Here is a 12,696-nt window from a genome sequence, read left to right as displayed (position 1 = left end):
TCAGCAAGAGAGATGGCCAGCCAAGATAAACTGGTTATTTCTCAAAAACAATCCATCTGGAAAGACGATGCGCTGTCCGTAGTCAGAAGCCACCTTCCTGCACTCAGGAACGAGATAATGGCAGGAAAATGGAGCGACTCACAGAGGCTGAGAGGCGACGTGTGCATGTGTGAAGGTGTGTGGAGAACTATACAGTATGTGTCATGACGATAGCTGCTTTGCTTTTCCTGCCTCATCCCATTCTGGGATCTGTAGTTTGTTTATTAATTTCTTTCATATGCCCTGCACTTCAGTCACTATTGCGCCTCTCTTTCACTGTTAACTGATCACCAGACTTGTTGGTTTTCCGGTGTGTAGAATCTCACCACTAAATGTCAGCAGATTGCAGATTTTTAGTCACCCGTTTTCATACACCTCCCAGTTCTACTGCATAATCCTGCGGTGCTACGGTGGCCGCTGTAGGACTAACAACTCTGGTCACTGTTTAACTGTAGTGAGTGTATGCTGTCAGCAAGTGTTTCCCTCTCCTGATGTGTATATCTATTAACTCTGTGTAAGGAGTTGATGAGTCAGCCAGTGTTAGTCAAACTTTCTTCAAAGTGGCGCTAACATTGTTGAACTTGGGCACTTTGGTCTCATACGATGTGGGAATCTACTTAATTGGTTTATCAGAACAATGGTGTTATTTTTAGGACATAAGCATGGCCTTAAAGGTGGCATTACGTTAGCTTTTAATCAGCTGTTCATCTTCAACAAACCAGCGTCTGCTTGTATGTATTCTTAATGAATTCATTCATGAAGTTTGTGAAAATACGTTTTGGAAGACGCAAGTACACACTCGTGAACAAGACCCCGAGATACTTAAAGTCCTCCACTTGGGGCAGGAACTCGTCTCTCGCCCGGAGTGGGCACTCCACCCGTTTCCAGCTGAGGGCCATGGCCTCAGATTTGCAGGTGCTGATTCTCATTCCCACCGCTTCACACTCGGCTGCGAACCGTTCCAGAGCGAGCTGGAGGCCATCACCCGATGAAGCCAACTACATCATCCACCAAAAGCAGAGAAGGGAGCGGGAGATCGACGGACGGTGCAGCCGGTGCTGCAGCTGCAGTGATGCGGATGCTTTACCGGTCCATCGTGGTGAAAAGAGAGCTGAGTATAAAAGCAAAGCTCTCCATTTACAGGTCGATCTGCATCCCTACCCTCACCTATGGTCACGAGCTGTGGGTAGTGACTGAAAGAATGAGATCGCAGATACAGAAGCGGCGGAAATCAGCTTCCTCTGAAGGCTGGCTGGCCTCTCCCTTAGAGATAGGGTGAGAAGTTTAGGTATCCAGGAGGGGCTCAAGTAGAGCCGCTGCTCCTCCACATCGAAAGGAGCCAGTTGAGGTGGTTCAGGCATCTGACAAGGATGCCTCCTGGGCGCCTCCTGGGTGAGGTGTTACCGGTATGTCCCACCGGGAGGAGGCCCAGATCAGACCCAGGACACTCCGGAGAGATTATATCTCTCAGCTGGCCCAGGAACTCCTTGGTATTCCCCCAGACAAGCTGGAGGAGGTGGCTGGGGAGAGGGAGGTCTGGGCTTCTCTGTTAGGCTGGTATTATGTAAATGTGCGAGATTCTACTATAAGACCTTTGGATGGGCCTATGAGTTGCCATGCTAAACTTGGGAATAAGTATTCCTCCAGATCATGGCAAGCTGTCCAGGTGCAGAGGAAGCGAAGAAACACCAAAAACCCCACCAAAATTATGATGATTACTATGCTTCAGTACTGGGATGATGTCAAGCTGATATGTAATTTTGTTTTCTGCAGTGTTTGTAGTGCTCTACATTGGTCCTGCACAATTCAGCCATAGCTCCTAAACACCTTCCAGTGTAGCATGGTAGAGCATTAAGGTACTCTTTGGTAATCTTTTCAGCAGAGCGACCGTGGTATGTGTACGTTAAACTTCTGTTTAACAGCTACAATAAATCCTTTAAGCTTATAGCTGTTACTCTGGGTTTCTCGTCTATTACTCCACTGTGAATTCATCTTAGCTGGGTGCCCACTTGCAGGCTAAATCGCCTCAAATTATAGGCAATTTGTCTAACTGTGGACAGATAAGTATCTTAACTCCCTGAGATAACTTGTTTAATCTGCCCAGCTAAATGCAAATCAACAATTCCTGATAATAAAAAATGAGATTCTGTTTTGCAGATCTATAGTGGGATTGGTAGATGGGATGATAACGTGTACTGTTTTAATGTTAAGCATAAACTTTTTCCACCCTACATTGCAAATATCTTAATGATGTGTTCGGTATCAATATGAACAACAGAACGAGCAGCGTATCATTAGTTTAAATCATTTGTGTTTAGATTTTGAGCTTAGATCGAGACTAAATAAATATAACTGGAAAGGGTTTCTTATTGCTGTAAATGCTTTTGTGGTTGTAGAGGCTGTTGTTCACCGGAAAGCAAACACGCTTTCATAAAGACAAAAACAGCAGCGGCAAAAAAAGAGGATTTGTTTGCCTATTATCTAGATGTACTATTTCAAAGACAAGTTGGAATTGGCACACCCAAATTAGTTCCATGTTCCTGCTCATTAGCCAACATGTTCCATAAAGGATGATCATCCTGCTTCTTCCCTCTGTGCCTGTTTAATGGATGTGCTACCGGTGTGTTTGAGACACTCCACTTTAGACTCCTGACACTTTTCATTTATATTGCATATATTGAACTCGGTTTATGTTCTCTGTGTTAACAGCTAAACAAAGACATTCAGGAGATGAAAAGCGGAAGTGCTGGTGAATAAAAAAAAACAAAAACACATCCTAAACATTTTCAACTCACAGCTTCCCACTTTCTTTTACCCTCTCCATATGGCTGTGTGAGTCTGATAGAAAGGGTGTATTGGTGTGGGGGGGGAAGAGGGACAAGGTGCTTTAAGAGTGGATTGTTCATTTGCATTCAGCTGTTGGATCAAAGTCACATTTTCCTCCAAACCAAATTAACTGTATTTTTTTTTTTCCTTCTTAGGGGCCATTGTTGCAAGGCGCATTCAAAGAGACCAATTTTATAGTCATTTCTATATTTGCCTGATAATTTTTTTTTTTTTATAACAGAAAAACCTTCACTGGTTTCATCGGTCTTTTCTTCTTTACCCTTTTTGATATGCTGCTGCATCAATGCAACAGTAATGAAAAAAGAAAAACAAACAGAAATATCCATTTTCTCGTTCTCACCTGAGGGGATAGAGGAATACATTTGAATAATCTTTTCCACTGAGATGACTCATCCAAAGTAAACATGAATATTTAAATACATCGAGGGATTTTATTCGTTATTATAACACGGGGTAAAAGATGGAGTGACCTTTTAGCCTTTCACCTGCTGAACTGCTTCGGTTAAAGATGCTACTGCTGAGTTGGATAACTTTATTTTGTCTGTTTTGATCATATAAATTGTGCGCGTAGTATTGGGTAAATTGAGCAAGTTGCTAGATAAAGGAGACCTATTATGCTTTCCTGATTTTTCTCTTCAAATTAAACATAGGGAAAGTTTATTTGAGTTAATGAGAGAGGATATCCCTAATGTGGTCATTACAGAAACGCAGCTCTGTCTGTGAGCACTGTACCCCACCCACCAGCTGTTCAGTCTTTCTGTTTGTGAGGGGCAGCTAATCAGAATAAAGATAACTTAAAAGGAAGTTAAAACAAATTTTTTAAAAAAACAGTGGATAAAAGGATGGGCTGCACCAAAGCCCAATATAATATAAATAATGATTATTTGGCCAGTGATTCATGCAAAGCTACTCTAGTAGAGACTAAGAACAAAAATATGGACCTAGAGGTTAGCACAGTAGGTCCTCACAGATTAGTGTCTCTCCTAAACATAGATTGCTAACCTTGGTGGCCAGAAGTCTTGTCAGGTAGATCTCAGAGACCATCTTGCTCCCGCGGTCGCCCTCTTTCTGGTCTCCGTGCTCGTGGTTCTTAACCAAGTGCCAAACCTTCACCCCACTCTCCAGGTCGGGGGTGATCATAGGAGTACGGGTACGAAGGCTGTCGGGGCTTCCAGTGTACTTGATCATGTTTTCTGTGAGAAACAACACGCTTCAGTTTATGAAATGCTGCTAATTTATGCAAAACACAGAGTCAGATAAGTGTTAATTTTCTTTTTTAAAAATTGTGCCTTCATTTTATAAAGATGAGTAAAAATCATTAAAAACGTTTTGTTTTGTTGTTCAGATAGTCACAGAAGACAGATTAAAGCTAAATCAAACTAGTGAAAAGGAAAAAAGAAAGAATCAGTCACAGGCAGCACAAGCACAATAAAAAAAAGGAAAATGCAACCAAAAAGGCTAAGAAAACTATAACCTGCATGTCAGCAACAGAATGTAGTTTCTTGGTCTGAGGTTTCCAATTTACAGGTGTGTGAGATTGGATATGAAACTTTCAGAAAGTCTGCATGGTTAATTTTTCATGGCTTCTTCTCCAAGTGACAAGACATAGCATTGCCGCCTGACACAAAATCGAACAGGTGTCAGACGAGATGAAATATGTATGGCCCACCCAATGGCCGGAGCGGCGATGACATTTCCAAACACATGGCTCAATGAATGTTTACACAGTGTGAAAAAAAAAATTGATCAGTGGGTGCGGTTTGGAGAGGAGTGTAAAAAGAAAAAAAAAAAAGAGTGATTTTCACCGTGACAGAAATCAATCTGTCCAGAGAGAGAAGCAGGAGGAGTGTATGGAGAAGAGAGTCTGCGGGAAAATAAGGGACAGCTGGAGACAACAGATACAAAGTGTGTGTGTTTTTATGTGTCTGTGTATTGACTACTCATATTTGATCGCAGTATGATCAACTAAAAAAATTCAAAAGCCTGCGTCTCCTATAGGGCACTTCACTGAGCGTTATTTGACTGTAGCTTTGTTACAAGGTTAACAAACCACATACACTATATGCAGGACAAGCGCGACACAAAATGTGGTGCTTTGAATTGTTAGCTTTGCCCTTGTGGTATGACAGAACAGTGTGCTCATTTTGTGGTAATTATTTATTCAAGAAGTTGGAGAGCTGAGGGTGATGCGTAGTGAGTGATACACAGGAGAGAGAGTTTCTCTTTCTTTTCTTTTTTTTATTCTATTCTGATCCAGCTCCGCGCGCGCTGTTATATTTCCCGTGTTTCCCTTCTTTTCCTTCTTGTGGTTTTTTGATGGGAACATTACATCAAAGATCAAACACAAAGGTTTCTCCTTTCATTCTCCAACTCAACATGTTATAGAGAATGTTTGTCTGAATCTTTGAACTTTTTTCCACAACTTTCTCACCAGCCCCACTCCTCTTCCTCCTCCTGCTGCTGCTCTTCAGCAGCTCTATTAAATTCACCTTTGTCTATTTCTTCACTATATATATATATATATATATATATATATATATATATATGTGTGTATATATGTGTGTATGGAGGGGGGGTATTCCTGGCATCCTCCTTCTCTCCCTCTTCTGTTGCACCACTCACCTTGCCCTATCTGGTCTAATTTAGAGCTGGAGAGATGAGGTGAGACCATATGGAGATGAGACAATGCTAATAACGTGGGACCACATTTGAAGTGTCTGAAGTGTTTGTGACCAGTGAGGCTTAGCCCTTTGATCATCAACAAACTTGATGGTTTTTCAGGTTCAAGGAGACGTGTAGAAGGCACACAGGAAAAAACACATGGAAGGATAAGAGGAGCCACTTTGGATTCTCAAGAGGCCGGAACAACTGAGGAAAGAGTGCGTTTTTGTCTCTCTATATTTTAGAAATCTTGTATTTCTGGTCCGCCACTGCTGACATGCAGGGTCCTCAAGTGATACCATCCACTGCTGCAGGGTCAGTGAGTTACTCTAACAACACCGGATTATTAAACAAAATGGACAAATGCAATATTTTTATTGCTTGAGTGGATTGTTTTCAAATAAATTTATACGTATAGTTTTGCTAATAATTTTCATTTTCATTACCGAGCATCAATTCCTAAGATATTTCTTTTACTGAGTTATGAATACATATAGTTTCTAAAGCAAACTCGGTCCAGCTAAGAAAGTGGCTCTCTGATAACTGAAACTTATGGTACAGAAAGAGGCCGGCTTACCATATTTACTTGCAGAAGTTCGGGACACGGTGGAGTTATTTACAGAGTTGTAGGCTGTAACTTGCTTGGGAACCAAGGCCATTACTGCATTATCAGGTACCTGAAACACAAATATAATGTAAATCTCTCTTCAAAACAATAGCAATTTTCTGTGGTATTTCTTTCCCCATTTGTACACATTTCTGACACAGCCACTAAGAATAGGAAAAAAAAACCATATCACTGCGTAGGTGTCACTTTCTGTATTTCCTTCCATCTATTCTTGTTTCGGGTGAATAAACAGAGAATATCTTATTACCCTTATGTGTTTTGCTTTGCCCACACATACATATGATGACTGACAGTGGGAGGGAGAGTTTAGCAGAGCATTGTGCAGGCCTGTGTGAGAGAGGATGTCACAAAGTCTCTATTCAATAATACCTTTCCTCTAGGGTGGCGTGTTTGTGTGTGTGTTTGAGAGCATGTGTATGAAGATGTGAAGTGTGTGGAAATGAATGAATGAATCAGTCAATTGCATGCTCCTCCTTCCCCAGTCTGCCAAATAGGATTCAATTAATGAAACTGGGATGCAGCCTCTCCCACCAGTACACACACACACACACGCACATAATGCCTCTATTCTACATAAAATGACTACCCAGGCTGCAGGCTAAGCCCGGGTTAATTGAAGTGATCTTTATCATCGTGTGGGTGGATGCAACCGAGGGGGTGGGGACTTCAGCCCATGTGTATGTGTGTGAGGTCCGGGGCGTTATTAAGATTGCGTTGTTATTTCACCCTTTCACTCAATCTGCTCCTTATGCATAATATGTTTATATCATTGTCTGTATGAGGCCCACAGGGCAGATCTCCTCCCTGATCACTGCTCTTATATGTCGAACCCATATGAAATAAGCAGAGCGCAGTGGAACATAATAGAATGTGAAAAAGAAGGAGTGGCATTTGGGGAAATAACATTTGGAGAATAAAGGCAGAAAACAGAGCACACTTTCCTGAAAGAGAGGAGGCGGAGAGAAATGTCTCATTATGGGCCTGAAAGATCAGATATGGAAAATGCCATTTCTTCTTTTCTTTTGCTTGTAGCTACCATGTGACGTTTTCCCGAATGAGAAGTTTCCACTTAGTTTGTGATGCAAACTGTGACAGTACAACCAAGTGCGGGGGGAGTTTGGCTAGTGGCAGATCAAAGCTGATTAGTGTAATAAAGAACAGCACATGATTCTATTCAGTGTGTCTGGTTGGCCATATTAGCTTCAGATTGGACAAACAATACTGATGGAAAATGTCTGAAGGAAATGGCAAAATATAGCTGCACATCTGGGTTCTTTAAGATGGCATCAATCAATAGAGTGCATCAATGGATTTGATCTCACTCACAACGATCTACGGATTTCAAATCAGATCATTTCAAAGAAATGAAGTCAGTAACAGAAGATTAGAAATGCTAAATATGGGACTGCAGATGCCCTTGACTGAAGCTTGAATGTGTTTGTGATGTCCCCTCCCTTTCTAGCTCTGTTTAGCCTCCTGACAATTTCACAGACGATGCCATGTTTTTTTTTCTCCCTCTCTCGGTCTGTCAAGGATAAGGTGCCCTTATTCCCCAGCCTGAAAAAATGAATTAACTTCTGTCTTCATTATCTTATCTCCGATTTGAATCAGCTCCCTAATCCATTCCACCCACGCTTCATACTCACAGCCTGTTGACACTCGCTGCTGCTGACATTTAATTTAGGCACCACGTAAACTGCACTTGGAGGGCACAGTCGCTACTTGCTCAACTGCTTGAATTATTAACACCTTATTGACAATACAGGCCTGTTTCCCCATCCAAACTCCTTCCATGTGACTGGATGTGCAGTTATGAGTCATGTGGCACAAAACACCTGCCGATTCGTGTCAAAGTCTCTGTGTAAATGCACCGATGTATTTAATTAGTGACACATCTTTGTATTTTGTGCATTTGTCTTCGTTTGACGGTCTCTGACCAGTGATGTGTGTCCACGCCAACATTAATCAAAGTCAAAAACGAGATGATCCCTGGAGGCAGCACACCTGAAGCCCACTCCACACAGGGGATTACTCCTAAGTGTCACTGTGCTGTTGGCAAGTTCCTTGCCTCACCTTGTGAGCCAGGCAGATAACATGTGGTGTATAAGGGGATGTCCTTATCTGTCAAGTACTTGATAGATAACTGCAATAAGTGAACTCTGAATTATCTAGTCAGCTTAAGGAAAAGGAGAAGATGAGTTGCAAAAGCAGCCACAGATAGTGAGATGATGTGTACTAAAGAAAGGGAGACAGATTGTATGCAATACTAAATGCCAGGTGCTTGTGCTTACTATCAAAATTTCTTCTAAATGTTTAAAGTGATACATTTGAGGTTTGCTGCTGAAATGCAACAAAAACTTTCTTTAAAGTTTGTGCAATTTCAAAACTTTGTGACTCAGCCCATAAAAATATGAAATAAATAAATAATAAAACTACCCGATTCTAATTTTGACCAAAAAAAAAAAAAAAAAGGTTTGTCATGTAAAGTTGTCCATGTCTAATGTAGATTTTCAGCTCAGGATAGGATACAGGAGCATGCTTGATGTTGTTTGGCATTCACATGTGCAGCATGGGTTTGTCCATGAGGAGGAAGTGTCTGAGAGAAAGGACTGATGTTATGTATGCCTTTAGGCGCTACAGCATCAGAACCAGCATACTCATCACATTATGCTCCTTGTAATTTTGTGCTCTTGCTCAAAATGGTACTTAAGTTAAGAACTGCTGTCTTTACACGCTGTGGAGACGCAGCACGTAGAACAAACCCACAAGTACATGTGGGTAAGAAGGCGATCTAAAAACAGCAACTACATTAAAAGCAGTGCTTTGCTGCCCCAAGAGGCTATCTATAAACAAAGATCTGCCATTTTTTATTTAATTACAGCATTTCTTTTTTTAATGGGTGTAGTCGTGGAACTTTAATTACACCTTGTAATGTGAATTTCTGTACTGTATTAACTACAAGCCTGAAATTATAAGGTTCAAAGTTTCAGCTGACACCATTCTCTGTGCAATGTGGTGTAAAACTTTGATTTTCACATGTACATGGGCGTCCACACCATCGACAAACACAAAGCAAACTTTCGTAACTATTAAATCACTGGAACACAATAATGAGTTTAATACAGGATCCACTGGAACACAATAATGAGTTTAATACAGGATCCAGCTGCATTTTTCTGTATACCGCTAAAAGCGTACCTGATAATGGGACAGCATGTTCAGTCTCTTCCAGTCACCTTCGATCTTTGTGGTGATGTCCTCATCCTGCAGGATCATGCGCTGTCCTCGACCCTGACGCCACTCTGCAATTGAGATGGAATTTAAAATATATATATATTTCAAATAATCTTCTTATAGAAATCCATCAGACCAGGTGCAGAAATAATCCTTTAGGAGACACAAATGCAAAACATAAAATAGAGATGTAATGATTACACAGATACTTGATATCTCTGAGAAGTTAGAAGACCTCACCTTGCAGCATGTATAGTCATCCCGTTCTCAGTTTATTCTGTCGCTCTCTGGAGTTTATCTTTATACCCCTTTCTACTTCTACTCGTCTCCCCACATAAGAGCACTATATCCCAAATTACACAACAGCCAGACCGACTGTCCTTGAGGAGTCCACAGAGGGAAAACAGACGATGCCAAACAGAAAAGTCTGAGTGTTATGCTTTCAGGCCTCCCCCAAAATAGTGATACCTTAATCAAATTCAGAGATCCAGTCAAACGAAACATACACAATCCATCACACACACAGCCCGTTCAACTGATTATATTTACTCTTTAAAAATCTCACCATATAATTTAGGAAACAACCATTCTTTCATATAATAAACATATTTTTAGTCGAATATTATTATTTGTAAGGAAAAAAAATAGTTTTGTGTTATAAGGTTGAAAAGTTCTGATAGCTCTAGTTTTCTTGGCTTCTTTTTATAGCTTGTGCCTAATTCTGTTAGTCAGATATATTCGGATTCTACACTGGCTGTTTCTCTGTGTAGCAATCAGAGTCTCCCTATGGGCTAAAAAGTTAGTTTCTAACTCTGGCTTAAGTTTGCAATTCTTAGATGAAGAACAAGCACACACCAGAGGGAAAAAAAGCACAACTTTTTTCTAATAAGAGTGTCAAACATTATTTTATCATCACCTTGATCTCTTTTTTCTTTGCTTTCCACAGAACAATCAATTAACATTGTCTAATAAGACTGAATAAAGTCAAAAGGTCTTTGGGTGGGGGTAAAAGGTTAGCAAATAGGTAGAACTAAAACAGAAAAGGCTTCTGTGCTAGACGGCTACAAAATGCGAGTTAAATTAATCACCCTCGCCCTCTTTGCTCTTTTCTCCATTTGTTTTGCTGGTGTACTTGGTGGCTGTCAATATAGGGTTTGTGCACTTCTTTTTCTACCCACAGAACTAGCCTTCACGTTTCAGCCTCTGAAGGTACTATTGGTTCCTGTGCTTCCTTCATAGAACTTTCATCTTCATCCCGCTGCCAAGCTGCTCTTAATGTTGTTCAGAATCTCCACCGAGGCGGACCATAAAACAATTCAGCGAGACAACAAAATTGCAAAAAAATTGTGCAACTTCAATACCCAGAGTCTGCTGACCATCTAATTTCCATGCTTTTCAAAACAAGCAACTTCCAGTCCGCGTTTTTCAATGACTAGGAAGGCTTTTACATGACCTTACATCCAAATTACATCTGCATTACATATACAACAGGCCTTGTAAATCTGCGCAACCTCACTACAAAGCAAAACAAAAGCTTTGATAGAAACATCTCACGATACCCCAGCAACATTATAATGAGTGAAAAAGGAAAGCCATCTTGAAAACAAACAGGCAGATGATTTCTCTATTCTTTTTGCAGACATCATGGGCTTTATGAATATGTTATTGTGCCTGCACTACTTGCTGAGCTTCCCTCTTCTGTCGGCCACTGTCATCTCCTATTCTGATCACAAACAGAGAAACAAAGCGGCAATCACCGCGGTGCTTGGTGAGGCCTGTCTTTGGAGGATTGATCAGAATTGTGTTAGCAACTGAGAAATCTGCTGGAAATACAGATTCTTCTGTTGTTTGTCTATACAGTTCAGCTTCCCATAAAGATGCAAATAAGCGCCTGTCTCCAGGCAGGGCTCAACAAGAACGAGAGGAAGGAACAAATAAAAGCATAAACCTGGTGTGGAAACTGCAACAAACTGAGATCACACGTATTCCCAAATCCAGTGGTATCTAATCAGGGTGTGTGTGTGTGTGTGTGTGTGTGTGTGTGTGTGTGTGTGTGTGTACACTTAGTCTTCAGGGGAATGAATAACAGCTGAAGGTAAAGTGAAAGGCTGAAGGTGACTGTGGTACTTGACAAAGAGGCAAGACACGGGTTTGCTACTGGCAGCATTTGCACAAAGACACCAACACACACAGGACTTACTTCTTTGTTCCTAGGTCCTATCTTCATTTGTACTCTACAGAGGACTACAGCAGAGGGCAGTGGAATTAAAAACAATACCCCAGGATAACAACGCTTCTGGCAAGTTTATCTCAAGACAGGCCTGCAAAAATCCTATTATCCTTATCAACAACTGTGTGTCAGAAGTTACAAAAGCCACTGGTGTTACCTGTACATGTAGTTAGAAAATAAAGTGAAATAGAAGGTGTGTTTCCACTGAAGAGTTATCATCAGTGTTAATTGTGCAATACCAGGAAAAAAACAACCCACAGGCGTGAATGGATATGTCAAACCTGTTTTAAGTCTACTAATGGACTCGTGATTAAGAGAGAAACTTCTTTTAATCTGTGCAGCAAGTGTTAGAAATACGTTTTAATAAAGTTTCTTTCTAACATTATTTGAAATGTCTACTCATAACAGAGTTGTTACACTCCTCATTAGACGGATACAAGCACTAACCGCACGGTGTGAATGCTTAACCAAGATGTAGGAGTGTTTGGTATTGAAGGTAAAATTGCTACATGCTTACACAACACCGTTTCAGTTAGGGAGACGTTAGAACTGACACTAATGTAGATATAAAACATGTCTGGCAACAAGTGTAGAGTAGGTAGGCATTTTCTCACACAGGACAAGACCCCAGATTGAGGACGAAGACCAATGCCAAGAGGAAGGACCACGAGGAGAACGAATCAGGGAGCGCTATACCACGGCCTCTTCCCAGCGATAGCCAATCACAGATATATGCGTGTCTGATATATGCTTTGAATTATAAATATTTTTCCACTTTTCTGTGTGTAGACTGCCTGATATAGAGAAGTCCACAGCTGTGCAACTCAAATCTTTAACCGTTTGATAATAAAATAGTGTGAACTACTAGATTGTCGCCTGAACTTCACTCAGAAAAAAAGAACACCACACAAGTGGGGTGCAAAATGTTTAGACAGCACTGAAAAAATAACCAAATTGCTCTATACACGAGTTCTCTTCTGCTTACATTTATTCATTCTCTCCCTTATGCTTGCAATCACACACACACACACACACACACACACACACACACACACAC

General features: G+C 40.9%; 1 protein-coding gene across 2 annotated transcripts in view; it reads right to left on the bottom strand.

Annotated features, from left to right (window-relative positions):
* The window catches only part of plxna4 (plexin A4), a 242,618-nt gene that overhangs the window by 13,186 nt on the left and 216,736 nt on the right, over positions 1-12,696 (bottom strand). For both annotated transcript variants that reach the window (XM_005927188.3, XM_005927187.2), the window contains exons 26-28: positions 9,374-9,477; positions 6,125-6,224; positions 3,889-4,079 (exon numbers count right to left, since the gene is read on the bottom strand). In XM_005927188.3, coding sequence (XP_005927250.1) covers positions 3,889-4,079; positions 6,125-6,224; positions 9,374-9,477 — 395 coding nt within the window. The remainder of the gene's footprint in view (positions 1-3,888; positions 4,080-6,124; positions 6,225-9,373; positions 9,478-12,696) is intronic.

Source organism: Haplochromis burtoni, unplaced genomic scaffold, assembly GCF_018398535.1.
Source record: "Haplochromis burtoni strain Fernald_Lab_line unplaced genomic scaffold, NCSU_Asbu1 Contig_98, whole genome shotgun sequence".
Lineage (NCBI taxonomy): Eukaryota > Metazoa > Chordata > Actinopteri > Cichliformes > Cichlidae > Haplochromis > Haplochromis burtoni.
The sequence above is the reverse complement of the archived record's forward strand: the minus strand, read 5'-3'. Positions and strand labels throughout refer to the sequence as shown.